This window comes from Candoia aspera, chromosome 2 (genome assembly GCF_035149785.1).
Source record: "Candoia aspera isolate rCanAsp1 chromosome 2, rCanAsp1.hap2, whole genome shotgun sequence".
NCBI classification, from domain to species: domain Eukaryota; kingdom Metazoa; phylum Chordata; class Lepidosauria; order Squamata; family Boidae; genus Candoia; species Candoia aspera.
The window spans coordinates 78,870,715-78,898,104 of NC_086154.1; the positions used below are offsets into that span (position 1 = coordinate 78,870,715).

The 27,390-nt window shown below is 38.0% G+C and overlaps 1 protein-coding gene across 6 annotated transcripts in view; it reads right to left on the reverse strand.

Moving 5' to 3' along the window:
- Nucleotides 1-7,147: 7,147 nt before the first annotated feature.
- TCF7 (transcription factor 7) overlaps nucleotides 7,148-27,390 on the reverse strand; it is a 131,697-nt gene continuing 111,454 nt past the window's right edge. For 2 of the 6 annotated variants that reach the window (XM_063292313.1, XM_063292311.1), the window contains 3 exons: nucleotides 19,045-19,137; nucleotides 14,602-14,650; nucleotides 7,148-7,329 (listed from right to left, as the gene is read on the reverse strand). In XM_063292313.1, coding sequence (XP_063148383.1) covers nucleotides 7,250-7,329; nucleotides 14,602-14,650; nucleotides 19,045-19,137 — 222 coding nt within the window. In that variant the 3' untranslated portion in view covers nucleotides 7,148-7,249. Of the gene's footprint in view, nucleotides 7,353-14,601; nucleotides 14,651-19,044; nucleotides 19,138-27,390 lie in introns of all 6 variants that reach the window. The other 4 variants (XM_063292316.1, XM_063292314.1, XM_063292312.1 and 1 more) reach the window with 3 other exon arrangements.

The following is a 27,390-nucleotide window of genomic DNA, read 5'->3' on the forward strand; positions in this document are numbered from 1 at the left end:
GTGATGACCTTAAGCATTTAATAAAGAATAAAGAATTTTAACATTTAACTATGCATAGCAATCAAAATGTATATTACTGGGTAATTTCACAAATTTGGTCATTATCAGAAGTAACAAAGACATTTTTAAGAAAAAGGTTGCCAAAAGGATTAACTTAATTACCAGTAATGTTTTAATAATAAACATAAGTGGATTTCCTTCAAAATATTTCACACATCACTATAAGTTTCAGTTGAAGAATCTAGCGATGATGAAATGAGTAATGAATGGAGCTTTGCAAAGGCAACACAATTTGTCTCTTTTCAACATGTCAGGAATAGATGGGAGGGTGGTGAAAAAGAAAACAAAACAAATTGAAAACAACAATCTTAATTTCTGAACAAAGCGTCTATTCCAATCCATCCACTACTCTTTATGGCTCAATGTGTCTTAAATGTTTGACCTATGTATATATACATTGCAGCATTCAAGGTATTGTCTCAGAACACACTTTGGCAACCTACTGAGCCCAGCGTGAGGTTGCATTGGAATCTGTCTTGAGATGATAACAGTGGTCTGTTGTAAAAGAAAGAAGGTAGTACAAATCCCCATGGCTTTTTAGTCACTCCCATTGTTCGGCTTTTCTAAGACTGGTGGAGATAAGACTTACAGGATTTAAATAGGCTATTATAAGAGAACAATAAGGAAAATGATAGGGGTTGGCACTTGTCTGGAAAGTTGGGTGAAATCCATGCTTTCTGGGGCATATGAACTAGGATGGCAGAGATCTTGGAGCCCATAAGAAAGGAATGGAGACTCTTCCCTGTAGGTTTCAAAAATGTGTATTGCTTGTCTTATGCTCAGAACAAAGCTTCTGAAATTATAAGTATGCTGGTTTCTTCCATCTACAATGCTCTCTGAGAACTGAGTTCAAGGCAGTGTGGTCTGCTGTCATCGCAGAGTATGCACTATGGCAAAATCCTATTCTTATCAGTAAAGAACAGCTGTTCACCTAATTTGTTTTTACTCCACTGCCTTGCAAAAAAGTTAGGGACTGTCTCCCAGAGAGGCAAGGGAGATGATGTATTTTTCTTTTAGCCTAGTCCAGAGGGGAAGCTCATGCTAGCATTTAATACCTGTCATGCTTTTTCTAGCAGAAGAACCAGTTTCTGTACAGTAGCGGTTAAAGCAACAGGCTAAAAGGTATGTGAGTTCTAGTTCCACCTTAGGCATGAAGGTGGGACTTTGGGCCAGTTGCGCGCACTCAGCCCTATGAAAAAGGCATGGCAAACCATTTCTGAAAATCTTGCCAAGAAAATTGCAGGGGCTAGTTCAGGCAGTTACCAGGAGTCAACACTGACTTGAAGGCACCCAAAATATACATACTGTATATTTTTCAAGCAGTAAGTGGTCCTGCCTTCTAATAATGACTGATGCAAAAATGGGAGCCAATTTGCTTTAGCATGCTGAAGAATGCTATTCTGCTCTACTCTTTCAAGTGGAAAATCATGGCTTTCTCTCTGATGGCTATTACAGACTCATTTTGGGAGGTTGGATAGGGCACCGTTCTAACTATAGGGAGCAGTCTGGGCATTGAGTAATATAAATCTCTGAAATAGTACCCTTTCACATTTCTTTATATCCAGATGTATGTTTTCAAATGGTCACTTTAAAATAGTTGGAGATACATATTTTTTACATGCATGGTACTTAATATATTCATTTAAAGTTGAAGAGGCACAGCTGATTGAAGTGAAATACTACATGTATGGAGAATAAGAGGGAGCTCACACAAAAACAGGCAGAGATGCCTTGGGTATGCAGCATGTACAGTGGCTTTATTAGATTTTCTGTAATTGTACCTCTCCCCTCAAACCGGTATAGCTATATCCACTTGAGAGTATCCCCTGAGCCTGAGAAAGCATTTCCCTTTTTGTAGGAAGCTTATGAAGATAATAGGTAGAATGATCAATTTTCACTGTCATTGTCTGTAAGTGGCTAGCTAGATCTAGCTCTGTTGATTTATGCACTTAAGATGCTGGTGTTTTGATTGCAGTCAGTGCATACTATCTTTTAAGGATAAAGCTTGTCCTTTTAACACTGTTAGATAAAATGCTACTTCCTAAAAATGATGTTCAATTCTAAATTTGAATGCTTGATGAGTCTAAAATTATCTGTGGGTCATTGGTTTTCTTCATAAACTATGTCATATACACACATGCTTTTGTAATATGGAAAGATACACAAAAATAAAACATATAACATTGTTTATAGGATTATAGTCCCCAGTTGCCCATTTTTGAATGGACAATCTGGTAGATCACTTTTATTTATAAAGCCATAAACAAATTTTAAACAAAGAAGCAAAACAAATTCAAGATTAAAAAAACAAAGACAAAACAAAACTCCAGGTGATAATTGTACAAATGAGACATCTTCCCCTGCTACATACATACAGAGATTTTTTGAGGCTTATTAAAGTTATATTTCCATGACATAGTACAGTCTCTTCAGAAAAGCAAATAATGGCATTAAAACTGCACTTGCTGTGTATACATTTAACTCTTGAATAAAACACCATAGTCAAAGCTTTCATTTTACACAGCAAGAACAGATAAATTTATTCATACAGAAATTTTAATGTAGCATTTTTAAACACCTATTTTTGGCATTTAAGTGATACTTGCATTTTTGGAATCTTGATTGTTTTTAAATGTTTTGTGGTGTATTTATAAAAGTTTATCTAAATTCATTAATTCTTGTGACTGCCATAATCTAAATAAAAAATAGCTTATCTTCCTAGTTGTAGAAATGATAATCACGCTGATCAATACTGAATAGTTAATCCATCTAGTTATGTATTCATCTGATTGTAAATGCAGAAGTGCCTCTTTATGAGCTATGCTTATGTCATATTGGGTCCAAGAGGCTTTCACAAATTTCAGAGTTCCTCTGAACTATGGATTGGGTGAGCCTTTCTGGAAGGAGGAGAAATTAAGTATAACATTTTAAAGAGTAAAATTTCAAAATGATGATATTCTGGTGCAAGCTCTTTTGCGTAGACTTGAAATCAAGAATGGGCAAACTTTTAATGCCAGAAGGCACACTTAATTTTCCTTGGAGTACTGAAGGCTTTAATGGAGGACTATTTCATGTGTGGCTAAAGGCACCAAGCTAGAAGCTAGGAGACTGTGGATTCTAGTCCTACTTTAGACACAAAGCCAACTTGGTGACTTAGTGCCAGTCACACACAGCCCTGGGAAAAAAGCAATGGCAAACCATTTCTGGAAAATGTTGCTAAGAAAACTGCATGGACTTGTTTGTGTAGTTGCCTAGATCAAAGCTAACTCAAAGGCACAAATGAAGTAAAATAAAATACATATATGTAGGTAGGCTGGGATTTTCCCAGCTTGGATAAGTTTTTGAAACTGAAATATTTTAGGATTTACACTATACTTTTTTGGTGTGTTTCTGCCTTGAAGATGGGGAAAACAGTACCATCTGTTCTTAGCAATCACACTATTCTATTGGATGGCTAAATCAGATAGCTTCAGAGTGCTGGAAAAAGTGTCTGGGAGCAGAATACAGTTCTTAGACTATGGCTTATCTACTCTTGATTTAATGGGGTTTCTGAAATTATTCAAAAAATTCAGATCAGGACTCACTTTTCTTCTTGCTTTCCTTCAGTTCCTAAGATACTTGAATGAGAACATCATGTGAATATTAGGAGGTCCAATCTGCCCTATTCTACCTTCGAGGCTTACTTGCTACTTTTTCTCAAACTGTAATTTGACAGTCAGCATTAGTCTCTCTCTAATCTTGCAGAAAATAGAAGGAATAGTTAGTTAACCGTGATTGGGGTCTGAAAAAATTAGGTGGTCAATAAAGGAGTTCCTTTCAAATGTAGGTCTACGCCTAAGGAAGTATTAATATCAAGTCGTAGACTGTCCTTTTAGATACTCCTTTTCTACATATTTTCTTGATTCTTTTTATGAGGCACATTTCTCCTCAGAAGCTAGAACTAGAATGTTAATATGGAAGCATCATGTCAGGAGATCTTCACTCTGTGTCAGATCTTATATTTCTGACAGACAGTGTTCACAATTTTCTTGTAAACAGTGAAGAAAAACCTAACCACTATTTATGCTGATTTAAAGCTGTAAGGATGCCTCATTCCACAGAAATTCCTGTTTTCCTTCTCAAGAGAAATAAGTGGGTAGAATTGGAGGCAGTTTCCTCCTATTATGCAGAATAAACACTATGGGAAACGTATTGTGTGCTCCTCAATATGTTTGTTAACAAATTTGTTAACTACAAATTGTGTAGTTAACTTTGTGTCTTCGCTGCACTAGCTTGCATATGAGAACATTTGTATTTCATTTGTCTGAATCAGTTTCTCTTGCCTTTTTTTCTACTCATTCCTTTAGAAATAGCCTTTTCTAAACTTCATTTGTTCAGGATTCAGTGTAAGGTTTCTTCAGTAAAGGCAGTTAGAGAATAAACTTGCTAATGTAGAATGTTGCGTTCTTCACTAAACTTCATGTTTTTAGATTAAAAAAACAAGCAGCAAGCTCAATACAGTGCACAAGTATCTAGATCTTCCCCTTTCTTTTACTCTTGCTAGTCAAGTATGAACATATTGCAGATTTTAACCCAATAATTTTTTATCCCATGCTGTGCATGTTCATACAGAGAAAGGAAGGTATCATTAAAATAGGGAGAGAGCAAATATAAACTGTTACAGATGTATGCTTCATTTTTCTAAACATAAGATTTGAAAAAAAAATGTTAATCATCCATTAATATACTGTTACAGAAAGTAGGTATTGCAGTAAATTGCAGTGGGAGCAGATCTTGGATGTTTCAGTGGTACAGTCTTAATCTATCTCTAGTTCAAAGGCTCAAATTGTCTTTTCAGCTGGGTGTGTTGTATTGCTGCTGCTGTTCTTACCTAGAATGGAATCTGATGTAGCCCTTTTTAGTGATAGAATGGTGTTTGTTAAGAGAACAGGGAGGGAAACAATTCTTCTGTACTCTTCAGCCTACATCCCACCACCACCACCACCACCACCACCATCCTCCCACCAAATCTGTTCTGGGAGAGATCAGAGATGTTCTACAGGATTGAGTGGTTGCACGAGATAAGAGAAAAATTTGTTGTGCAAGCAGTCTTCCATCTGCACAATACTGGATTTTGCCCACGGTGATATCATCATTGCACAACAGTTAAAGACTGTCTAGGAATATTTCAGAATAGTGCTTTAGGTGAAAAAGGAAAGAAAGTAGTACAAAATCAGCTTTTAGTTTATTCCAATAAATAAAGTTCAGATTTTTATGAGATTGCCTTAGATACAGGTTTTGTCTATTGGAAAAGGTAGTTTTGTTTCATTTTACCCTATTGCAGTGATTACAGCAGTGAGCTTAAGGTGTATTAAAGATAAGGGAAACCCTTAATTATACACATGTTCACGATTTCTGCAAGATTGGTGTTTGGTCTAGTAATCTTCTGTCATGCTCTCTGAGTGATGAATTGATAAGTTTTAATGTCAATTCATGCCACATTGGAAAAGGATAAATGATCAGAGGAGGAGGAAAAAAATAGGGGGAATTGAATAATGTTTTCCCATGCTAGCCACTCATGCTAAAGCTCACATCCATGTTCAGCTTTATTGAATTCTTTTCAGATGAAGTGCAGTAGTTTAGTTTCAAGGCTTGCAAACTCCTCAAGGCTGTGCTTTTTGTAACCTTCCTTTGATTCCCAGAAAGGTTAAGGTAAGGTTTGTTGAAATACTGTTGTAAAGGTCATAGGGTTCTACCTTATCATTGATAATGAAGTGACCACCCATTTCATCTTTTCTACATTATGAATTCTCCTACTTTTCTCCAGTAGCTCAGCAATCTCACTGAAGTTATCTCAGTATGTTGGGATTAGTATCAATATGTGACTGTGTATTTGTTTTCTGAGAAAACTACCATCCCTAAAGAATGCACCAGAAAGGGGACATCTGTGTTGATTATATGCTTAAAGTTCAGACAATCAACTTTGCTTTACACTGAAAATGAATTGGGCTCCAGGGAAGCATGTAACTTTAAAATAAATATCTTCCCTGTAAAATGGACAAAAGGGATACAGAGAATGAGGAATGCGACTAGGCTTCAACATAGCAGTTGTGGTAGAAATGACTTTATAGGCAGAGTTGTGCTGTCTCAGTAGGCTTAAAATTAGATGGTGGATAAATCTTGGCAAGCTTTTAAGAAGCCAGAAAGGCTGCAAAGTAAATTTTTAGTGATTAGAGGCACAGCTTATACCCTATCTTTTTCCCCAACCCGTTACCTAGCAAAAGCACAGTAAGTATTTTCGAGTTTTGCATACTTCACAATAGATTGCAGAAAAAAATCTTTACAGCTGGAAAGTTGTAATGCACATAGACCTATGTCTGGAATACTGGACAGACTTTCATACAGCCATTGTTTTCTCCTATTTTATCACCTAATAAGTACTTCTGCCTTTAAGCTGCTGGAATAAACATTTGTTAATGCAATCCACCCTTGTTCCCAAAGATGAGGCATAATTAAATATTTTAGTTTCTTACAGGCTGCTTTATGCTTTTTCTGTGGAACATTTGAACTTGTCAATCAACAACTGCTTTTGTATAGTGTATAACATCTATTGGGTGACTGAAACTCAGGACTCTGACTGTAACAGTTTAATAAATGCCTTAACATTTATAGCATCTCTCATCTGCAATTAAATCAGTGTATTTTGTTTTTATCTCAATTGGAAAAGGAATGAAATAATTCAGTTACTGACCAGAATTAAGTTAATCTTCATACTTTTCAAAGAGACTGTTGGTGTCCTTACTTAGACAACACGTTTAGTGCTGCAGTGTTGTTTTCTGATTTGGCTTTTGACTGACTTTAAGACTACCATTTGATGTCATGCTGGAGTTGTCTCTCTGTAGCTTCCATATGCAGCAGAACCAATAATCAAAGTGCCTGATGAATCTGTGAGCCTTGTCATCACATTAGTACTATGTTCCTATTGATACCATACTGTGCCCTGAGGATTCACTTGGCAGTATGGATTTATGAGGCACTGTTGAGCATTCAGAAGTAAGTCCCGATGTGCTTGTAGCAGTTTTGAGATGTGCAGATACGGAGGAAGGATTGGCTTGGTTTTGGTGTGTGAGATCAGCAGGAGCAGCAAGCTTGTTTGGAATAAAAGCAGAGGATGTACACTGGAGCACATCTAAAGGGGAGGGAGGGGAATCTATAGCACTTCCATTGGAAGAAACTGGGCTGGTGCAGTGTCCTTTTCCTTGTAGGTACCGAATGCACTTCTTTTTCCTCCTAAGAACAGTGAAGAGAGTTATCTGTAAATAAAGGGTGAATTTACAGGGTCATATTTTAAAAAATGAAAGGATTATAGCATTTAATACAAGTATAGTGTCTAAGAAACAAGGATTTAGGTGGAAAAAATTATTCATTCTTAACTCCTACTGCTCAGGTGTAAGAAGTGTTTTTTTATTATTATTATTATTATTATTATTATTATTATTATTATTATTATTATTATTATTATTGGCAGCTTGTACTTTTTACCACTAGATGGAGGTGTAACTACCAGTATAGCATATTTCAAAGGAAGTATGGGATCATATGAACCTTCCTTTGATAGTAAGACATCTGAAGAGAGTTGGACAAATCCCAAATATTTTGATTAGCTAAACAAAAACAAATTAACAGATAAGGGAAGGCTTGATCTTTTTCTTTATTGCACTAATTGAATCATTATATGCTTTGTTAATTTTCCAAGAGATGTCCTCCAAGTCCACCTCTTCAATTTTTATTGAAAATTGCCAGAATAAAGATTTTCACACATTCACTGAAATGTTTCTGTACAGCAAGTTTTCAGTTTTCAGTGATCATGTTTAGTATAGGCAAGATCTGTTGGCTTCTTAATGTGTTTTCTTGATTTGCAGTTGAAGAGGTGCTGTGTGTACACATTAGGCATCATGCATTTTAAGTGGATTTGAAAAAAATCGTGATATGTTGAGGAGAGATACGTTGTGGAAAAGAGCTAGAAGACTCTTATGATAAGCTTCAGTAGTCATGGTTGAGCCTGCTATGGTACAGCATGCACAGTAAAGAAAAGAAATATGAATAGCTCTCTTGGGGCTAATAACACTTTTATGGAAGGTATCTTTGACAAAGAATTTTTCTGAAATGTGTCCAGCAAACACTTAAGCATTTGAAAGATCCCAAAATCCTGATAGTTGTAACTTTTACTAAGAAAGTAGCCTGCAGTGTCTTGTATGACTCCTTACTGTAGTAAAATTTCATTATATATTTGATTCATCCAATATTGTTTCTGGGCAAGTGGATAATGCCAAAAAAGAAATTGATTATGGGCTATCAAGTTGGTGTCGACTCTTAGCAATCACATGAATAGATTTTCTCCAGAAGCCAACAAGAAAACAAAGCTGAATATGCTTTAATTGTAACTGCAAGAAGGGGAGGAGGGGAGGAGGAGGAGGAGATTAGCTCTTGTAAGCTCTTACTGCCTGTTTCACTTATGATCAGGTATGCATTACTGCTCTCATACAGAATTCAGTGACTGATAAATTGATTCAGAGCCTTATGGTGGCTGTTACCTTGTAATCAAAGTTTATCTGTTCAGTGCTTAATAGCACAATGGTCTGTTTTACACATCACCTTAAATTGTAATGTGGGTGCTTTTTGGTTTAGTGTAATTTGTGAACCAAGCCACTATGACTTGTTCAAATCATGATTAAATCCCAATTCAGTGTTAGAGTGGTGCTTTGAAGTTTGTGAACACTTTTGAATTTCAATATTTTGGCATAAATGTACTCACACCTAATTATCATCCCACTGATTGAAACACCTAACTTTTAATTTCCCCTTCTAATGAACTGATAATCCTAGAGGTTCACATACTTTTGCCACATGGAAATAGGTAGATTTGTATAATTTTTCTCAATAAATAACAAGTGTAATGTTTTTGACTCATTTGTTTAATTGGGTTTTCTTGATCTAGTTTTAGGACTTGTGTGGAAAACAGATCATGCTTTAGGTCATATTTATGCAGAAATGAGAGCTGGTTTTGGTGTAATGATTAAGACACCAGGCTAGAAACTGGGAGACCAGGCTAGAAACTATGTGAGTTCTAGTCCTGCCTTAGGCATAAAAGCCAGCTGGGTGACCTGAGGCCAGTCAGTTTCTCTCAGCACTTGGAAGGAGGCAGTAGCAAACCAATTCTGATATCTTGCCAAGAAAACTGCAGGGACTTGTCCAGGCAGTCACCAGGGGTCCACACTGACTCAAAGGCACCAAAAAAAAAAAATCTAGAAATAAGATGAGTAGTTTTGGCAGGGGTAATTCTAAGGATGCTCTGTCAATGTGTTGTACTTGAACATATTTTAGTAATTATTCTGCTTCCTTGAATATGAAGTAATTGCCTGTAAATCATTGGTGATAGATACCCCTTGACTAAGAAAGGATATTGCATTAGTTTCAAAATTATAATCTATTTTATCTTCCATTGAAGTTCTGCATATTTCCAATACAGCTTGTGCAAATCATTAAGATTTATTTTGACAAAGTGGCTTGAGCTGTGAAAGCAAATTCACTTCACTGAAAAGGCCATCTAATTCACTTTGATTAAGCTATTTAGGTGGCCTCAAACCACTTCAGGCTAAGGCTGTGGGAAATGGGCTCTCTCAGCCTTTTCACCCAGGATTGGTTGATGGGCTTTCTGACCAGGCAATTGCCTATAGTGTGCAATGAAGCCATTTAGCTTGGAAAGGCTTCAGTTTATGCGAGTGGATTAATGATGAATGCCTTTGATACATGTGTTCTAAGCAATTCTGTAGCACTCACCAAAGCCAGCCTATACGAGCCGTCTTGGTGTGTAAAAGTTTTCCAGGCTGATTGATTTTGACAAACACAGCAGGATTCTCTGCAGCATGCAGTAAAAGTGGCCAGCTTGAAAACACTTCAGTCTGAAGATTTTCAGCCTATGTATGTAGAAAGGAAGCAGGTGCAGTAATGGTGGTATTTTGGCCAGTGCATCCTGGAGAGTTGAACCATTGATACCAACCAGCCACATATCTCCTGGGGACTGTTGACCAGCATGGCCAGGGCTGATGAGCCAGTGGCAGTCCCACTTGTGTCCTTCTGGCATTGGCTGGCAAAAAGTCTTGCAAGCATGTGTCAGGACAGCTGAGCTGGTGGTGCCACCTTGCTTACCACATGTCTAATCTATCTGGCACTTGCTGGGGAGTGCTCCTGCCCAGCTGGTCTTGGGGAGAACAAGTAAGCCAATGGTGCCACTGGCTTTTTCTGCCCAGGATACACTGGATAAGCTCTGGTATTCTCCCAGCCCACACCGGGAGATATCTAGTCTGTACTGAGAAGGCACCTCTTAATCTTCTCCCATGGGGCTTGCCAAAGAAGATTCTTCTCAGCTTACATTCATAGCTGTGGGAGTATGATGAGAGGGACTCTAAAGCAGACTGAAGTGGAACAATTGTCTTACAAGTGTGGGGATCTTTATTGCATTGCAAAACAACTTCAAGGGAATGCAACCTTTGAAGCTTTGTACAACCATTATTATTTTGGGAAAAGATAAATCAGTAAGCCAAGGATTTGAATTGCAGTAAGATCCAGCTGCATTGCCTATCTAGACTCACTTTCCTACTCCCTTTCAGATATGCAAGTTGGTTGGTGCCTCACACTTAGAAGGAAGGAAATAAGAAAGCATCTTAAAGATGCAGCTCAACTACTTTTGTTAGTCTGGAAGCGATGTTGACTACAAGCAAAGTGTTAATTCTTACCTCAGTATAAATCCAGATATTCAGAAAGAAAAGTTGTTAAGAGTGCCATTGGTTAATAATTGTATTGCTAGAGACTGTCACCAGTCTACTCTTGGTTCTAGTCTTGCACATTAATTGTTAAGTGTAATTATTTTACATGGATACCATTTATAGATGAGAAGTCATTTAGTAGCTAATGAGAATAATCAGAGTGAATATTGAGGTTTTTTCCTAGAAGTTCACCATTCTGATGGCTAGGTAGACTTGATGAAACCATTGCATGTAGTTATAGCATCCATTATGTATTGAATTTTTTCACCCAATAAATCAAGAGAGAAAAAATTCTTTATACCAACCAGTGAAGTAAAAATTTTATATTTAATTGGAGATGTTTGAATCAACAAACTGGGGTAGAATCATGATGGAGCGAGAGCATGATTTTAGATCCATGATCTCCCAAACCTAGAATAAATATCCTTACGCTGTGCTTCCAAAGAGCACCAAGATTTTCCTTAGGCCTGAGAAGCTCTCCAAATTAAAAAAAAAAAAAAGTACTGGAAGCCATCAATAGTAATGATGCCAGAATGTGAAAAACTATAGGCTCTTTTACAAGTTGTGTTCTACTCTAAAGGAAAACCAAAATAAGAGCATTGCTATTATGGGAGAGGTGAGCACATATTCTCTTATCAGTCCTGCTTTATTTAGGAGAGGCAGGATCTGAGCAAGGATTGTTGCCCCTACTCAATGTTTGAAGGCTCTGTGTTCTTCCTTTTCTGTGTTAAGAGTACCTTTCAAGTAGCAACACTTTTGTTTACAGACTATTATTTGTTCCTGTTGTTCCTGTCACAAATGGAAGCCATTAGGTATTTGTTAGACTTGCAGAATCATATTTTACTTAGCAATCCTACAAAAAAAAAAAAGCAACAAATAACAAACCCTGGGAAGTTCTGTCTGCGCTAGAAGCACATGTTTGAGGAGCCCTGTGTTACATTTTTTTTTCATCCATTACTTCAAAAACAGCCTGAGAATCTGTTTATTCTGGAAGAAAAAAGTGAGGACAGTATACTTGAATCAATCTGTGGCTGAAGATAATGCATTTGCCAGGATAAGAAATTAAAAATATTAATTGTAGGGGATAGTCTATAACATCGGTATTGAGGCCAGCTGATATCAAGAAAAATAAATGTCATTGCTTCCTTAGCCAAAATTCTAAAGGAGCAGCAGTCATTTTCCTAAAGGACCACTAAGAAGAGAATTTTTGGAGGACCACATGCTAACAAGCCCATAGAAGCCATGCTGTCTTATGAACATAGAAAGTGCAAAATTCTTGTCTGTTTGGATTGGCAATTGGCAAGGGCATGTAGCACCTGTCAGCAGGTTTTGGTAGCTGATCCACAGAAAAAGTATTCTGATAGTTTACCATTTTTATCCTTTAGTCCATTTTAATTAAATCTGACGCCATCTTCCAATATTTTTAATCATTTGTCCGTATACCACTTTAGTTAAAAAAGCATTTCCCCCCCTCACCATATATACATTGTGATGAGGTACTTTACTAATGAATCTCCCTTTTCTGTCTTAAATGCAGAAACCATCTGTAGGCAACACTCAAATGGAGCATGTGGAAAATCTAGATAGGCCATCAAGAGCAAGCCTAAGCAGCACCATTAGTAGAGTTAGAAAAGGCAGCTATAGAAATGATGCATGAGAGATAAATCAAATAGAGAACAACCATCTTTATGGTAAGGAACAAGGCTGCAAAGCTAAAGTTCCTGATACACACCTGCATGGGCCGCACCAGTCCATTTGTTGGTTGAGGCCAAAGCGAGCTCTGCATTTCTTAGGAGAGGCAGGATCTGAACAAGGAGCATGCGCAGTGAATGGGCAAGGCAGAGGCACAAACAGCAGCAAGAGCAGGAGGAGGAAGAAAAGATGCAACGTTGATTTAGCTGCTGAAGACAAAACTAAACAGGCCATGTAAACCCAATTTTTCACAATAAATGTCTACCAGCATCATCTTTCCCAAAACAGAGTGAGTGTTAAACAAATTCCCAAGATTTGATAGGGTCACAAATGCAATGATTAGGAAAATAAATTGCAGATCACTACTATAAAATACTAGGATTTTTATTCTTTTTTTCATTTCGGTCACTCTTGTGTTTTAACCTTTGCATTTTTTAGAATATATTGAGAAAGCCCTTTGGGGTTTGATTAGATCTGAAATTCTGCTGAACTAGCAAGCAAGTCTGCTTTTTATGTTAGAATTTTGTTATATTCTTCCTCATGAGGAAAGCAACTTAAAAACCATCTATGTGCCAACTCCTTATTACTAAACAAACAGGAAAAAAAAGCAAATCATTTGGAAATTAGTGATATGTAGCTATAGTCTAGATCAGGAGTGCCTGTAGCCCTCCAGATGTTGCTGAACTATAGCCCTTGTAGGTCCAGCCCGCCCAGTCACTGTGATGGATGTTGCACTTCAGCAGCGTCTGGTGGGGCACAGGAGCATCACTATACCCACAGCTTTCACGAGGGTATATACTGCCTCTGCCTGACATTTTAAAATCACTACGAGCTCTTCTGTACACGTTTTTCAGTGCATGGATGCTTAGTCCTAAAAAATGGCTGCCACAGGTAAGTTTCTATATGAATCTATTGCTTTTATTAACGATACTGGTGATTCCAAACTGATGTCTGAAACACCAAGTCAGAAAATCATGTGACATTAGAACAGCAAGTACATGAGACAGAAGCCAATGAATGAATTATTATATATGGGAAACTTACATCCCAGAGGCTTTGGCGGGACCCTCAGAGAACCTTCCTCTTGCTGTTGAAAATTGGGAAATGACTTTGAAATACTTCTTTCTTTTTCAAAAAGGCTCAAGAGTCATAAAAAGAAATTGACTAATGTTTATTATCCAGGATGAATTTAAGATTCATGAATGTGCTTAATATAAATTAAGAAATACTTTGGAATTAATCTGATTTTCTTTGACACTGCATCATCTTTTCAAATGCCCTATCTGATGATAAAATGGGTTTGTTACATTTTAATATGTGTATACAGTTAATTTTAAGGAAAAAAACCTACATTAAAAAGGCATATATGAGAATTTGTTATCCTGTCTGTTAAGGTTTTATATTCTTCTTAGAAACTATTATTACTGTTACAATTATCATCCCTGTTACATATTTCTAATCCACTAACCAAAGGCCTTTGCTGATTGAAAGTTAAAAAAAGCAATTAATTTTAATTAATTAATTGCAAAGGAAAAAACACATACTGAAAATCTACTTTTCCAAAATGTAGATACTTAACTATAAAAACAGCATCTGGCAGTTATTGCCAAGGGAGAATACTTATTTTATTTATGAAAGGATCATGTCTTTTTGCCCTTTTGCTTTCCTCATATTTTTATTTTAAAAAACCTAAAGCAGCTACCTAAAGAGATTGTTAAGGGCAGAGGATAGGATTAACTTGATGTGTCAAAATGCAGCTAATGTGAATTAGTTACTTTTAATTGGTCTGTTGATTGTTGCTGTCATCACAGGATAGCAGACAGAATATATAATTGTAGATAGTGGCAAAGCTAGAAAGATTAGTGCAGACAGTAACTTAACTATAGAAAAAGGAGGAGATTAGCATAGATAACCCCAGTCACAATAAGCCATAGCTATAAATCCTGGAAGAAATCTTGTTGGCTACTGCAGCTAATTTCTTACCAATGTAAATGAGGCAAGCAGTAACCAGATAATGTGCTAGATTTTGCACCAGCAGGTTTACCTGAATTGGAATCTTGCTGTTTTTCTCTTGTTCGTCTTTTCTTTTTTCCCTAAGATTAAAAAAGGGGGAGGAGAAAATAAGTCATAAATTGAGCAAAACAAGCTAGTTTTATTTAGAAAGGGCCAAGTGAATAAGAAATAGGAACTAGTGCAACACAGCTTTCACCTCCCATCCTCTGCTGTTGTTTTATCACCAAAGATTTTGGTATTTCAAATTCCTTATTTGCTAAAGTGAGATGGCCCTGTTCACCAGACATCCAAACACAGCACATAGGCTCTTACTGACTATACCCCAAAGCACTTCTTACTTTCAAAACATGATAGAAGTAGCTATCCTTACGGCCCTGAATGTAATTGCTTCAGTTTTTAACCCCACCAAAAGCCAAGCTAGTGTGGGTCTAGACTACCATTGGGAAGCAGTGCTTTAGCTGAGACAAACCCAGATCCCTGGAACTTGTTAAAGGGAGGAGGATGACGTTTGAGAGCAGCAGCTTCAATTGCAATAAAAGAGATGACTGTGGTTAATGAGGAGTATACCCATACCCATAATACAGAGACATCTCTGCCACACAAAGGAAAAATGTATGTGCTAAAGACCTCTCTATCTTTACTGTGAAGTCTGGACAGTTCTTGTCTAAGGCTTTCTACCTTGCCGCCTCAGTTGCAATGAATGGGCAGGAACATGGTTGTTCCACTATAATTACAACTGAGAACTGTATCATGCAGCAACAGATATGCCATGGCTTTGCACTATTCCAAGTCTGTTGATGATACACAGTATTCTCTTTATTGGCAGCTCATAGCTGCTATTAAAGTCATACATTAAGATCATTGCTGATGTTTCAATGAGATCAATATGAACTTGTCCCTCTCATGACTTCTATGAGATTAAGAAGAGACTTCCTTCGGTTTTCGGATCTGCTAAGAATCTAATGCATAAACTGGCACATTGAACATGCTTATTGTAGGCCATACTCATTGGATCAGAAGTTTGAAATGGTTCATGGTTGTAACAAAAGTCCTGCATATTACACAGTGACACTGTTTCCAATGTGATCTGTAAAAACCATATTGCTGCCATGATGCCCTGATCTGGATTGAGGAAGAAGCATGACTTCTGCATACACAACTTTTGGTAAGTGTCTGTAAATGACCCAGAGGTACTCTGTACTTGAAGAGTTTCTTTCCAACGGAGTTGGAGAAAAAATAGCTGGTATTGAATGCAGAAGACGACTGCGCATGGATGAAATAAAGGATTGCATTTGCAGTCATGCTCAGCCACAGCTGATCTGCATCCTGTGTACAATTGTTCCTTGAATGAAACAAAATACTGATCTATATATTTTAAAGAATCCAGGAGCAGAATGGGGGAGGTAATGGGATGGAGAGAAATTTGTTTCAGTTTATGGTACAGCATAACAAAATAAAATAGTATAATTCAAATTTTAAATACTCCAGAATCAAAAACTATTTCCAATCTACCTACAAAGACATGTGCCTTATAGCTAGGGCCTCTTCATGTTTTAATATGTATCATGCTAACATACTAATGTCTTAATTATATTAACCTCTTGGCTATAAAATCTATAACCACCAGCATCTTAAAAGACACACAACACTTGCAGGTTTGGGCAGCCCAGTCCAAAGTATATTTTCATAAGAAGTTCCCACTGAGTAACTTACTCTGTAGTAAATATGTTTAGGACTGTAGTCTTTGTTTAACTGCCAGAGATGCAACTGCAACTTTGGACAAAACAAAGACTGTTCCATTTTAAGTTCAAACAACATTTAAATATGTTTGTCATTAACTAGGCACAAAAAACCCACTTCCCTGATGAAAGCAGACAAAATCAAACCAGATTGTGTTTTTCCCACACTTCTGCCCATACAGTGCTGATTTTGCTTGCATCTAGAGGCCAAGTTACTGCAAAACTCCCAAAACCCACAATTAAAACACAAAGTTGGTGGTGGTTGCTAGCTGACAAGCTCCATGCCTATATTGTGACACAAAACTACATTTCAGCTGTACAATGGAAATACAATCAAAATATACACTGGGCATTATTATTGCAAACCAATGGTCCTGGTTTGGAAAGGCACCTCTGCTTAGAATCATAAAGCAAGTCATGGCCTAAAAATTGGGCGCTCTTTCCAACACTGAAAAATTCATAAATCTCAGGGAAAGTACTGTAGGTGGTAGTATTCTTAGGTGCCATATTTAAAAAGTGCATGGGGTAGGTGGGGGTGTTGCCTTTTAGAGGTTTGTTGTGTCAAACATCCTGGCACATGAAGATGGGAACTGTTATCCCACAGGGAGTTTTGATGTGCTCCCTAAGTGCCTCACAGATTGCATTTCATTCAAATATCTTTATTTTGATCAATGACAGATCAGACCCTTCATTAAAGTTCAGCCGCTGCTTCTGTGCCAGTCAGGGACAGAGGAAAGTACTCATTCCCCCCTCCCCCAATCAATGTCATCTTACAAGCGGTTTTGCCTTTTCCCCTGCTTTCCACGTTTTCACACCATTGGAGATTCTACCTAGTTCTATGGATGGGGAGCGAGCCAATCCGGGATGCTGGTGGGAGGACTAGGAGCAGGGAATGAATTGAGGAGGGAAGAAGCCATCTTTCCAAAACCTGAATCCTGCAAATTATACAATTCAAGCCAAGTTTTGCAGTGGAAAACCAGTGGCAGGCCAGTTTAAAAGGTATGGAGTTTTGTGTGTAATTTGGAACTCATAAAAATGTGAAGGTTTCATATGGCAGGAATAGTTAAAAGAGGCTAGTGGATTGCACCAAGCACCAAGGCTGTGTCTCATTACTTTCCAGTACTGTTTTCCTGATTAAAAATCTAGTCCTACCACTAGGTAGCCCAGGAAATGTCCAAAACAAGCCTTTTAGATGTCAAGAACATTACTTCCACAAGAGGGCATCACCTATATGGGAGGGAGGGAGAACAAGAAACACTTTCCCAAAGGAGAAGTATTAAAACTGTCATAAAATTCCTACTTTGCTACTGTTCTGTTTATGGACAGTTTGGATTATGAAGATGAAAGCAGTAACAACAATAACAAGGTTGCTGATGTTGGAAGGGCCATTTATTCTGCTTTCACTTTTACTGTTAACAGCTTTCTGTCCTGTTTGATGAGGCAGAAAGCTATGGAAATCAATCACATATATGAGGGTAGGACAGGAAGAGAAGGAATTTCATAAAAAAAGATGATTAAAACGCATCAGCTACTACCATAGATCATTAATATGTAAGCACCAATGCTGCTTTGGATGACCAACAACTTACTTGCCTGTATTTATTCAGTTTGGGGGGTGCCTTCAAGTCAGTGTTGACTCCTGGTGACTGCCTAGCCACATCCCTGCAGCTTTCTTGGCAAGATTTCTTGGAAGTGGTTTGCCATTGCCTCCTTCCTAGGGCTAGAGGGAGTGACTGGCCCAAGGTCACCCAGCTGGCTTTGTGCCTCAGGCAGGACTAGAACTCAGTCTCCTGGTTTCTAACCTGGTGCCTTACCCATTACACCAATATGAATGATAAACACAGATAACCCCCAAATACTGGGAACTAGTAGCAGAGACTACTTTACTGCTTGTGGGCTTCTTGTAAGCATCTGTCCAACTGCTCCTGAAAACAGCATGCTGGACTCAATGGCCCTTGATCTGGCCAAGAAGAGAAGTTCTTACGGTATTAAAGATGCAGTTGCACCTCAGACTACCATTTCCTGTGCAGTGTAACAATCCATCCCTTATGTACTGTATTCTGTGTATGTTTATGTATGTATGTACCAGCAGGTATTTGCCACTTAGAAAATTGAATGTTGAAAAGCTTTTTCTTATTTCTGGGACTTCACTTATAGCTTCAATCATGTCCAATGAAATATAAGAGTACTGTGAAAGGCCTGATTACAGGTACATTGTTTCTGCTTCCTATGTTGTCCAACCTGTAAATCCCCAATGCTATGGCAGGCATTTTCCCTAAGCTACCCTCCCAAGACTTAGATAACAAGGAAAAAGATTTATAGTAATATATTTCTGGGCCCTTGGGAATTCAAAATTGCAGCCCTCTGTTTATATGCTCTCAGAACAATGTAGAAAAGAGTATAAATGGAGAAGTGGAGACATGCCGTGATTCCAGAGTTTTGATTAAACATGACTGATGTATTGTTCATTTTACCAATGAAACTGCTGGCATGGAGTGTCCACCCACTTCCACTGACACACAAGTTAGCCACCTGAAAAATCATATATAGCTTATTGATTGTTCCCTCCAAATTAAGAAATTCCACAGCCAATGAGCAATTCTATGGCCATGGAAAAGCTCAGGGCTCCTGGAATTCTGCAGCCAACGCTGGGTTAGGTGGATGCATGAGTGGCAGATGGTTCCAGACTCTCACTGCCATAATGCAGAATGACATTTGCTGCAGAATTCTCTTACCCTTGCCGCAGAAACTGGCCAGGAAGTGCTGCTGAATTCCAGGGGCCCTGAATTAAACTGTGTGTGATCGCGGGATGAAGAGCCTGAAGAAGACTGAAGAGCAAGGGGTAAAGCGTTAAAATAACAGCTATGGTGAGCAGGGAAAAAAAATTGCACCAAATAAGCACATGAACACATCAGGAAGTATGCAGGACACCACCACCACGTTCCAGGCAAAGAGTGAATTCACTATCACTGTTGTTTACTAAAGCAAATCACTTGCCTTCCTCCTGGAAATATATCTTGAAACCATAATTACTTTGAGTAATACAATAACAAATGAACTTTGAAGGATAAAGGGTGGGAATTAGATCTCATTTTACTTTTTGTCACCTGGCATTTATTCTATATGAATGCTGAACATGAAGCCTTTCTTGCTTTAGAATAATGGGTAGAATTATCTATTGTGAAGTTGTTAGTTTTCTCTGATTTGAACCTTTTACTTCATCCATTTTGACGTTTGGCATAGAGCAGAAAGAGAAGTAGCCCCAGAAAAAGTTTCACACACTTTTTCACAATTTAACTTTGGACTTAAGATGAAAAGTCATCTCTTCGCCAGGTCAGTGGGTGAGCTGTACTTTTTTTTCACTACATGTATTTATTAATGAATACCTTTAAATGCAATCTGATATTTGTCTATTCAGAAGTCAGTTTTGCTGAGCCTCTTGTGAGGTTTGATACCATGTAGATGGGCACAGAACTGTGGTCTAAAATTCTGTTCAGTAGATAAGAACATAAAACAATTACTATGAGATAGTAATTTCTGTTTTCTAAAAACCCATCCTCCTATGACAAAGACTGTTTTTGCTGTTTTTCCCCAATGCAGAAAATACTGAAGCCATATCCTCTATTGCATAAAGTTGTAAGAGTAGGATCCTTTTTTGGGGGGTAGTAGGCTTCTACTATTAATGCAGAAATTCAGATAAATAATGTATTGATTGGGTTGCATTTTCCTCCCCAAAACATTTTCTGTTGCCCAACTTTTTAAAATTATAAAATTAACCTGTAATAAACACACACACACAGAGTAATGCCTTCCTATTAGTTATTCCTTCCCTTCTCCCCACAAAAAATGTATTAATTTGGGGTAATTTAATAATGCTTTACATTAAAAAAAATTGATAGCAATCTATTCACCTTAAAAATCCACCAAAACATTTTTAAAGAAATATGGCAGGTTGTACAAGATCAGTAAGCTAGTTTGCCTGGAGAGTCTTGGGGGAGCCCCTAACCAATATTCTTCTAAGTCAAGGGTACTTGACTGATGTAAGAGTCTAAGAAACAATAACAAGAAATAAAAGCCTTTCTGCTTGTGGTGCTTTATGAAGAAAACCTGAAGATCAACAGGCAAGAGTGTCCAATTGTGACCTGCAATGCTTGTGGTAAGTTTGTCTTCCTTCCTGAAAACAACCTGGAATATATTCACAGCAAATGAAAGCATATAACAGGCCTTGAGGAAAAAGTCAAGGAATTGGTGCTCAAATAGCCACACTTCAAAAAAGGAGGCTCTACAACATAAACATAAGAGTGGAAGTAGATGGAGAAAGAGACACAGTGCAGTGGATGAAAGTTAAAACCAAGAGCAAGAAATGAAGATATACTGCCCCACTAGAAATCAGAAACCGTATTCAGGCCCTTACAGATTCAGACTATGGGTGTTCAAAGGGATGAAAAAGAATGTGACATAGGGCATGACTCTAAAAAATTGGAGGCAACTGTGCCCAAGAAGAAGACAAGTTATAGTAATTGATTATTCAGTACTACAACAATTGAAACAAACGTATGTTGACTGGATCCATCAACTAATGAAGTTTGCTATTTGCCAGGAACAAGGTTCAAGGATATGACAGAAAATTTTCTAAGATTTACCAATTATTCCTTCCTGTTTATAGATGTGAGGAAAAGTGATGTCATAAAGAAGAGCTATAACCATATGATAACAGACTTGAAAATCTCAGAAGAAAGTTCAAGACCCTGGTATTCTCATCCATCCTTTCAGTGCATGGAAGACAATCAGAAAGGGAAAGATGACTGTCTATGCAAGTGCTGTCAACTGGAAAAAGTTGGATTCTGGGACTATTATCTGATTTATCTAGATGGTGGACTACTGGCACACAAGTGGTTGCATCTCACAAGGACTGGTAAAAATGTTGGGCCAAAGCATGGCAAAGTTCACTAGGTGGCCTTTAAACTGAATCCTATTGGGAGTGGAAATAGAGCCCTCAAGTAAGGACCTCAGAGAAATGCATTATAGGAAGTAGAAATGTTGCTGACAAAGGCCTCCTGTGCCACTCAAAAATCAGAAAGAGCTGGTTCTCTCCAAAGCTGGCGAGAGAGTTGGCTTTCTCATTTTACTGGGCAGCTCCCCAGCACACCCATCAGCTGGTCACTATCTGAGGGATCTGCCAATTCCATGGCAGCCAGCAGCTGTGCCCTGCAGTTCCCTTCTAGAAAAAAAGAAAAATGCCAGCAGGTTTTTTTCACTCTGAAATGAAGGCAACAGTTTGGGTACACAGCAGAATAAAAAATGTCCCCAGGAAATGTTTCTATCGTGGAAAGATGCAAGTGGGGGAAGGGTCAAATGTATTTTAAGAATGGGCTAGCATGCACTCAACACCTCTTAGCATATCAAGATTACCTGAAACAATGTTAAGTGCACACTGATTAGCAAACCCTGGTTTTCCTTGCACACCAGTAAGATAAAGATTAGTATTCTTGTACTAATTTTACAAGAGCAATAGCATAATTTGCCACAGCAATTTTCCTTTGCATTCTTGGGGACAGAGGGGAAGCAGGGGATTGGAGAACAGACTTATCTTGACAATGAACCCCTTGTTTTTAACTAGGTTTAAACTGGGCTAGATCTAGAACAAAAATTACAGCGGACAGAAATGCTCTTTCTGTCAGTGGATGTTTATGATCCAGCTGAGATTTTCCTCTAGCTCAACAGGATTCCCCAACTTCCTATGTTCCTTATAAAATTATTCCTGAGGGTTGGTTCTCTGAAATGGTAAAGGACAGCAGTGCTGTGGATTACAGAGGAAGGTGAGTAGGTAAAAAGGGTCTCTCCTTCACCATTAATTCCAGTCAAAGAATAAACACTCTGGATCCATTCCAGTAGCTGTCAAATTCATCTAGTAACCATCATGCATGTAAACCTAGGTTTCCCATCAGAGTCTGACATATTAACCACAACACCACTATTTGTCTGTCCTACAATAGTTCACTGACCCTAATAATTTGGGCATGTCATTAGGCACTGCTGACCTTTGAGACATTTAAAATGGACATTTGCCTGCCTACACTTGTATGCTTTTCCTGTGACTGCATTCATGATCTCTTACCATACCAGTGCCCAATGAGTGACTTTCCCTCTGAAGAAAAAGTGGATTCTTTAAGCAAATAAATTAGTGAATAGCGATGTGAGGGAAAATTTAAAGGAAAGATTCCCCAAAGAACTGGAGGTATAATGTGCAGAATCCTTCTTTTACATTTAGCCATAAAATCCCAAACTTAAGCTAAGGAATTTATCTTCTGAGCTTTCCGTCTTCCTTTGGAGAGCTTAAGAGTTTTAGGGGGCTCATTGGTGCCAGTTCATTCAGGCAAAATCCTCAATTCCCAAGATTCACATTCTTATGCAAGATCCCTTGCAGAAGGAATAGAGATGTAGGTAAATAAAAGTAGACATCCTTAATCCAAGTCTGTCTTCTTAGCAGTGCTATGGAAATGTTTTGCCATTGTTTTCTGTTTTTTTCAAACTCCCAGCCTAGTCAACAACCCTGGAATTCTTTACTGGAACTCTTCCAAGTACTATTCACAGCTGACCATATTTAGCTTCTGAGATCAGCCAAAGTGACAGGTGCATCAGGGAAGGCACCATCACATTTAAAGAAGCATGGTGTAGCTTGACTATCACTGAATATTCCTTTGATTTTCTTTCTTTGTCACATTTCATGGATGAGATCAAGTCCAGCTATATCCAGATATGAGTCTTCTTTCTGTTGCTGCTTTTCCATTTTTTGTTTATTGAACTGCTATTAAGTATCCATAAGTGCATTCCTGTTGTGCATTATACTGCAAAGAAATCTGTTTTGCACTATTCATACAAGCTGATGGATCACGACAAGATGTACCCAGATTTCTGGACACTTTGTTCCCTACAGTGTTCATCCTCAAATGCAATGGAAGTATTTAGCCTAGACCTTCAATAGACCTGCATAAAGAGAAGTATAGGTATCCTCGCTTAATAACTGCCCTGTTTAGTGACTGTTCAAAGTTATGACAGCGTTGAAAATGAACTTTATGACTAGTCTTTGAAGTTATGACTGTTGCAGCCTCCTTGTGGTCATATGATTGAGATTTGGGCACTTTGCACCGGCGGGCATTTACAACCATTACAGAGTCCTACAGTTATGTGATTGCCATTTGCATACTTCACAGTACTGCATACTTCACACTCCAACAAGCAGAGTCAATGGGGAAGCTGGCAGTAAAATCACAAGTTGTGGTCATATGATATCTCGCTTAATGACCATGGGTAATTCACTTAATGACTGGCAGAAGTGAGGTTATAAGTCTGTTGTGGTCATGTGATGTCTCACTTAACAATCACATCACTTAACAATGGAGTTGCCGGTCCCAGTTGTGGTAGTTAAGCAAGGACTACCTGTATCCTTTGAATCCAACTTCTCTGTGACTTTGAGGTCATGTAGTTTTCTTGGCAGGTGTTTGCCACTTCTAGCATGATTTTTCAACTTCCTTCTAACTTGAGAGCCCTGGACTCTCCTTTGCTTTTCATCCAAGCACAACTGAGGTCCAATCTTGCGTATCTATTCAAGAGCAAAGTTGGCTGGGTGCTGCCACCTAGCTGCATATATACCTGCATGCAAGCTTTCATTTTTTCCTTTTTAGCTCTGGGGTTATAAAATGCTAGAATGCTCCAAAAAACGGATGCTTGCTGAGTTCTCTCATAATATCAATAGATTTTGGAAAATAAAAGCAGCTGTTATTTGAAATGAGAACTTACTAACCAAAGAATTGTCCCTAGTGAAAAGAGGTGTGGACATTATCTGCTAGAAGGCTGGCAACATCTCTTGCTCCTCCTTAGAGTCTGTTTTCTATGGGGACCCACCAATATTCCTTTAAAAAATTAAAATGCATATTGCATTTTTACATATGCAACTTTTCACTCTGTACAGGAAACCTTATAGGCGAGGAGCAAATTTCAAAAGATGAACATGTAGTAGTTTGCAACTCCATGAAATTTGAGAAGCAAACGAATAGACAGGAATGGTAGGAATAATAAGCATTACTGTAAAAGTTGAAGCCTTTTCCTCCAAAAATCTATGAAACTGATGTACAGTTCTGTGATTTTTTGGCTAAATGGCTTCCTCTTAACCAAACAACAGAAAGATCAAAACATAACCTGAAGACTAAAGAACTGCTGCCAATTCATATTAAAACACTTCAACTGGTAGCAAAGAAGTGTAAATTATAGAGCTGATATGAATGCAAGACAAATGTAATGCTCAGTCTCAGCCTTACACATCCTGGTATCCATCAAATTAGCTGGATAGCAATTCTCATCATTCTTACATGGCTGCAGATGATGTGCAACACATTTCAAGGGTGCCTGATCATGAAAAGCTGTACCACATTTCTCTGAACCAAGAACAATTTAGATTTAGCAGTATTAAACCGGCTGAATGCAGTTACAATAATCACACACAAAAAGGATGAGATAAATCATGTTATTGAGAAAGATCCAACATGTTCATTTACAACAATCATTAAGAATCAAAACATCAGTTTCAGTGAGATTATTATTAACTCTGAGAATACTAGCAAAGCCTCTCTCCTTTTCCCCACTGTAATTTTCCTTGATCTTATTTATGATGACGATAAATCTAATTCAAGTTCATATAAATTTAAAGGAAATAATTCCTCTTTGTATTATCTGACTATTTTTTTAACCTATTTTACACTGTGAGCATGTGGAGGAAGTAAATTGTTTCTTGATGATAGCAATAAGTTAATAAAGAGATTTTCAAAACTTTAAATTAAACCCTTACTCAGTTTCAAGGCAAGACATTATATTGTGTGGAGAAGTACCTTACAGTAATTGTTTATTTTTATCACAAGAACTAGGTATCATGTGTCATACCTAAGCATTTACATACCTCTAGCCTTTATTGTCAGTCACTTGTTTTGAATATTCTCAGGGGAATATTGACAGGGGAAATTTGTCAATGTCATATTCAATCCCATTTAAGTTAAGGGAGCACTGAATCATAATCATAATCATAATAATAATAATAATAAGCAGCAGCAGCAGCAGCAGCCCTGGATAGGAAGACCAGAAAAATAATGACAATGAATCATGCCCTTCATCCATGCAGTGATGTTGACAGACTCTGTTTACTAAGGATCATAGGTGGGCGTGAAACCAGACAGCTGAAGAAGAAAAAAGGGCATTGGAAGAATACCTGAAGGACAGTGGAGAAGATGCACTGAAGCTAGTACACTATGAAGGCTTACTGAACACCAAAGAGACCAAGCTGGCTTATAAGAAAGACTAAATGAAGAACAGAAAAGAGACATGGCAAGGCAAAGTATTACACAGCCAGTACATAAAAAAAAACTGGCAGGTAAAGCAGATAACAAGAGGACCTGGCAATGGCTAAGTGCAGGAAAGTTGAAGAAAGAAACAGAGGGGCTAATTCTGGCTGCACAAGACCAAGCCTTAAAAATAAATGCACATAAAGCCAGAATTGAGAAGACAGCAGCAGACAGCAAATGCCATCTCTGCAAAGAAACTGAAGAAACAGTGGACCACCTAGTTAGTTGCTGCAAGATTGCACAGACTGATTACAAACAATGGCATAACAAACTGGCAAGAATGGTGCATTGGAATATCTGCAAGAAATACCAGTTTGGTATAGAAAGAGCCAGTTCGGTCTAGTGGTTAAGGCACTGGGCTAGAAACCAGGAGACTGTGAATTCTAGTCCCGCCTTAGGCACGAAAGCTGGCTGGGTGACCTTGGGCCAACCGCACTCTCTCAGCCCAACTCACCTCACAGGGTTGCTGTTGTTGTGGGGAAAAGAGGAGGAGAAAGGAGTATTTGGTATGTTTGCCGCCTTGAGTTGTTTATAAAAATAATAAAGGTAGGATATAAAATAAATGAAAAAGATACCACTTGCCGGCAAGCAAGAACTGGTGGGACCACAAAATAGGCAAAGTAATAGAAAATGAAGAAGCTAAAGTGTTCTAGGACTTTAGAATTCAAACAGAAAAGCATCTGCCACATAACACCCCAGACTTAATGATTGTTGATAAAGACAAAAAACCTGGATAGTAATACCTGTAGACAGCAGAAAAGAGAAAAAAACTGGAGAAAAATAACAAAATACAAAGACCTGCAAATAGAATTAGAACGACAAAAGCAAGCAACGATAGTCTCAATAGTACTAGGTGCCTTGGATGCAATTCCAAAACATCTGGAGCACCACTTGAACACCATCAACATTGACAAAATCACCATCAGTCAATTGCAAAAGGCAGCTTTACTTGGAACAGCTTACCTCTTGTGACGATACCCTTAATATTATTAAAAAACAACATCTGTGGTCCACCTATCAAGTCCTTGGGAAGGACTTGATAGGTGGACCAAAATGCCAAATCCAATCTAAACATCTGACTGACTGTGCGACCAATCAGCATCATAATAATGATATCATTTATTTTGACTGTTCATAAATACATATCCACAAAACATTTTGGAATGGAATGTTTTGACTGTGAAATAGGGGGCTTCAAGTGTTCCAGATACTTTCTATTCTGAAAATGGGCCATGGATAAATGAGGTCACTTTTTGAAACAGCCCATTTCAAGGTTGGATACTTCCTGAATACTCAGAATGTCACATAGTGATGTTAGAACTCTTGAAAAAAATCGTTTTGAGATTGGGTTTCATAGCATAATGTTTTGAGGTCCCATATTCATAAAGCATAATGCTCAACAAATAAAAAAGGGGACATGGAAAAGATGGAGAATGAAAAAAGGTAGCAAAGATCAAAGGTTGAATGTGTAGGAGAAGAAATACATTTCTGAGCACTGTGTAAACAGAGGTACGCATGGGGAGATGCAGATCCTGTGGGAACCATGAATTCCAGGCAAAGAGAAAGGGACATAAAATAGAAGCACTAAGTGGAAGTCAATGCAAAGGGTAAAATATAGTTCTTACAGAGTGGAAGCTACAAGATGGCAAACAGAAGATAGATGAGGAGCCAAAATCTCAATGATTTGTT